At 39.0% G+C, this 2,143-nt stretch overlaps 1 protein-coding gene across 1 annotated transcript in view; it reads right to left on the bottom strand.

Annotated features, from left to right (window-relative positions):
* Positions 1–362: 362 nt before the first annotated feature.
* The window catches only part of LOC106881716 (SH3 and PX domain-containing protein 2B-like), a 71,907-nt gene continuing 70,126 nt past the window's right edge, over positions 363–2,143 (bottom strand). The window contains exon 3 of the mRNA XM_052973917.1: positions 363–668. Coding sequence (XP_052829877.1) covers positions 543–668 — 126 coding nt within the window. The 3' untranslated portion in view covers positions 363–542. The remainder of the gene's footprint in view (positions 669–2,143) is intronic.

The raw sequence follows: 2,143 nt of genomic DNA, 5'->3' as shown, positions 1-2,143 counted from the left end.
GGGGGGGGGGTTAGTAGGTTTAGTGAAGGTGACTTCCCTTCAGACAACATTTGGTGAAATTCCCTTACAGTGGTGTTGACCAGTTGTTTCCGTTACAGCTGATGAGGATGCTGATGGTGATGGATGAGAGCAATGAAGATATTTTAATGATGTTTACAATAGTTGACAAACCAGATTTCAAAGGTTAAAAAAACAAAGTCACCAAAGAAGACAAATAAGATTTCAATTCTTTTACTCTATGTATAAATGTATGTATATATGTTTGTATATACACACAATTTTCTCTTGTTTAGAGAAATTCATAGAGATATTTTTCTCAGATCTTAAGATTAAAAAAAAAAAACAAAAAGGATAACAACAAAAACAATATTATTATTATTATTATTATATGTATACAAAAAAAAAAATAATAATAAACTGAATTCAACAGTTTTTCACGTCTTCTTTAGAACCGTACCGAATTTTTAGTAGCAATAGCAGCTAGAGCCAGGTCTGTTCCTTGTTTTATGTACATCAACAGCAGAGAGTGTCTTGTATGTTGTTCATGTGTAGGCATCATATTCATCCATCTCATAGAAGTCTGTGGTTTCCAAAGGTTCTCTCATCGGTGGAATTGGGTCATGCGAACGGGCTTCAAAGAACTCAACAATAACTGGACTACTGGACATCTAAAACAAGAAAAATCAAACAAATCAGTAGAAATGGTGCCAGAATTGATATTCTTCAATAAAATAGATACAATGAATAGGGGAAGGTGCGGCTGTTTGGTAAGAAGCTTGCTTCCCCTCCTTGGAACCACTTCCCTTGCCCTCTCCCTATTCATCATTCCTTACAATTTTATTATTTACTGAATACCCCATCCCATTTCTGCCATCAATGGGAACACCCAATTTTGTTTGTCACTATATCCACCCCTATGTGTCTCTGACCTCCAGCTCTGTCCGTGTGCATCTGTTCTCTACTCCACATGTCATCCTGTCATCCATTTCTCATTTGTCTATGGGTTTTATTCTCCTCTTGCTCCCCATCCCCATTTTTATATGTTTCACCCTTTAACCTCCTCCTCCTCTCTTATTTTCTTTCATCATTGCCCACTCCTCCACCCATTCACCTCTCCCATCTGTCATTCACCCAACCATCCTCCCCCTTCCCTCTCCATCCACCTTCTACCTCGCTCGGACATCCTGATACCTCATCGCCACCCTCCTTTCTTGCTGAGGTAGGCATATACTTCCCCCAACAGCAGGGCACCCATTCCCATCCCCGCAACATCGAGCACAAAGCCGCCTCCCACCATTCTGTCAATGGGGTCTTATCCCTTGATCCACCTGGTGAGCTCACTAATGCTGGTGCCATCCACTACACACTGCAGGAAGGGCACCCAACTAGAGAAACTGTGCCAAAGCAGACATTGGAGTCCACCCCTCTGGCTCACTGGATCTTGTCAAACTGTCCAATCCAAACCAGAATGGAAGATGGAGACTAATCAGTGTAATTTGGTTGTTATTTCTAGCAAGTTCTTATGGTGGTGTTCTGTGTCAGATATAAACAGTACAGAGCAATGCTGATCCGTAAATACATTTGGAAGAATCTGATGATATGGAAAGGGACCAGTTTCCAAAAATGAAAGAATCAATGGAGGAGTTTTTTAATGCAAGGAAACTGAAGTGTTCAAAAAAGAAAGAAGCCAAAATGGAAACAATATTTGATGCAGCAGCAGAGTGATGTAACTTGCCTAAGAAAACAATGGGCTTTATTATAATAATACATTAAATTAGGCTCAACACCAACAGGTTTAACCCTTTTGATACCAACTCGGCTGAAACCGTCTCTGGCTCTGCAGTTCTCAAGATCTTCCACCAAACCTAAGTCACAATTTATGTTCCTAACACTAGCTTAATGACAACTAAGTTATTTTACTAAATTCTTTGTTATATTTAAAGAAACACAGAGCATCTCAACAGGAATATGGTAATAGAAGGGTTAAAATATATAATAGAGAAACAATTCTTAACCCTTGCGATACCAACCTGGCTGAAACCGGATCTGGTTATGTAGTACAAATATCTTGTTTTCATAAGTTCTGAATTAAAATCTTCCACCAAACCTTAGTCACAATTTATGTTCCTAACACTAGATTAAT

Source organism: Octopus bimaculoides, chromosome 1 (assembly GCF_001194135.2).
Source record: "Octopus bimaculoides isolate UCB-OBI-ISO-001 chromosome 1, ASM119413v2, whole genome shotgun sequence".
Taxonomy (NCBI): domain Eukaryota; kingdom Metazoa; phylum Mollusca; class Cephalopoda; order Octopoda; family Octopodidae; genus Octopus; species Octopus bimaculoides.
Note: the sequence above shows the minus strand (reverse complement) of the source record. Positions and strands in the feature narration are given on the sequence as shown.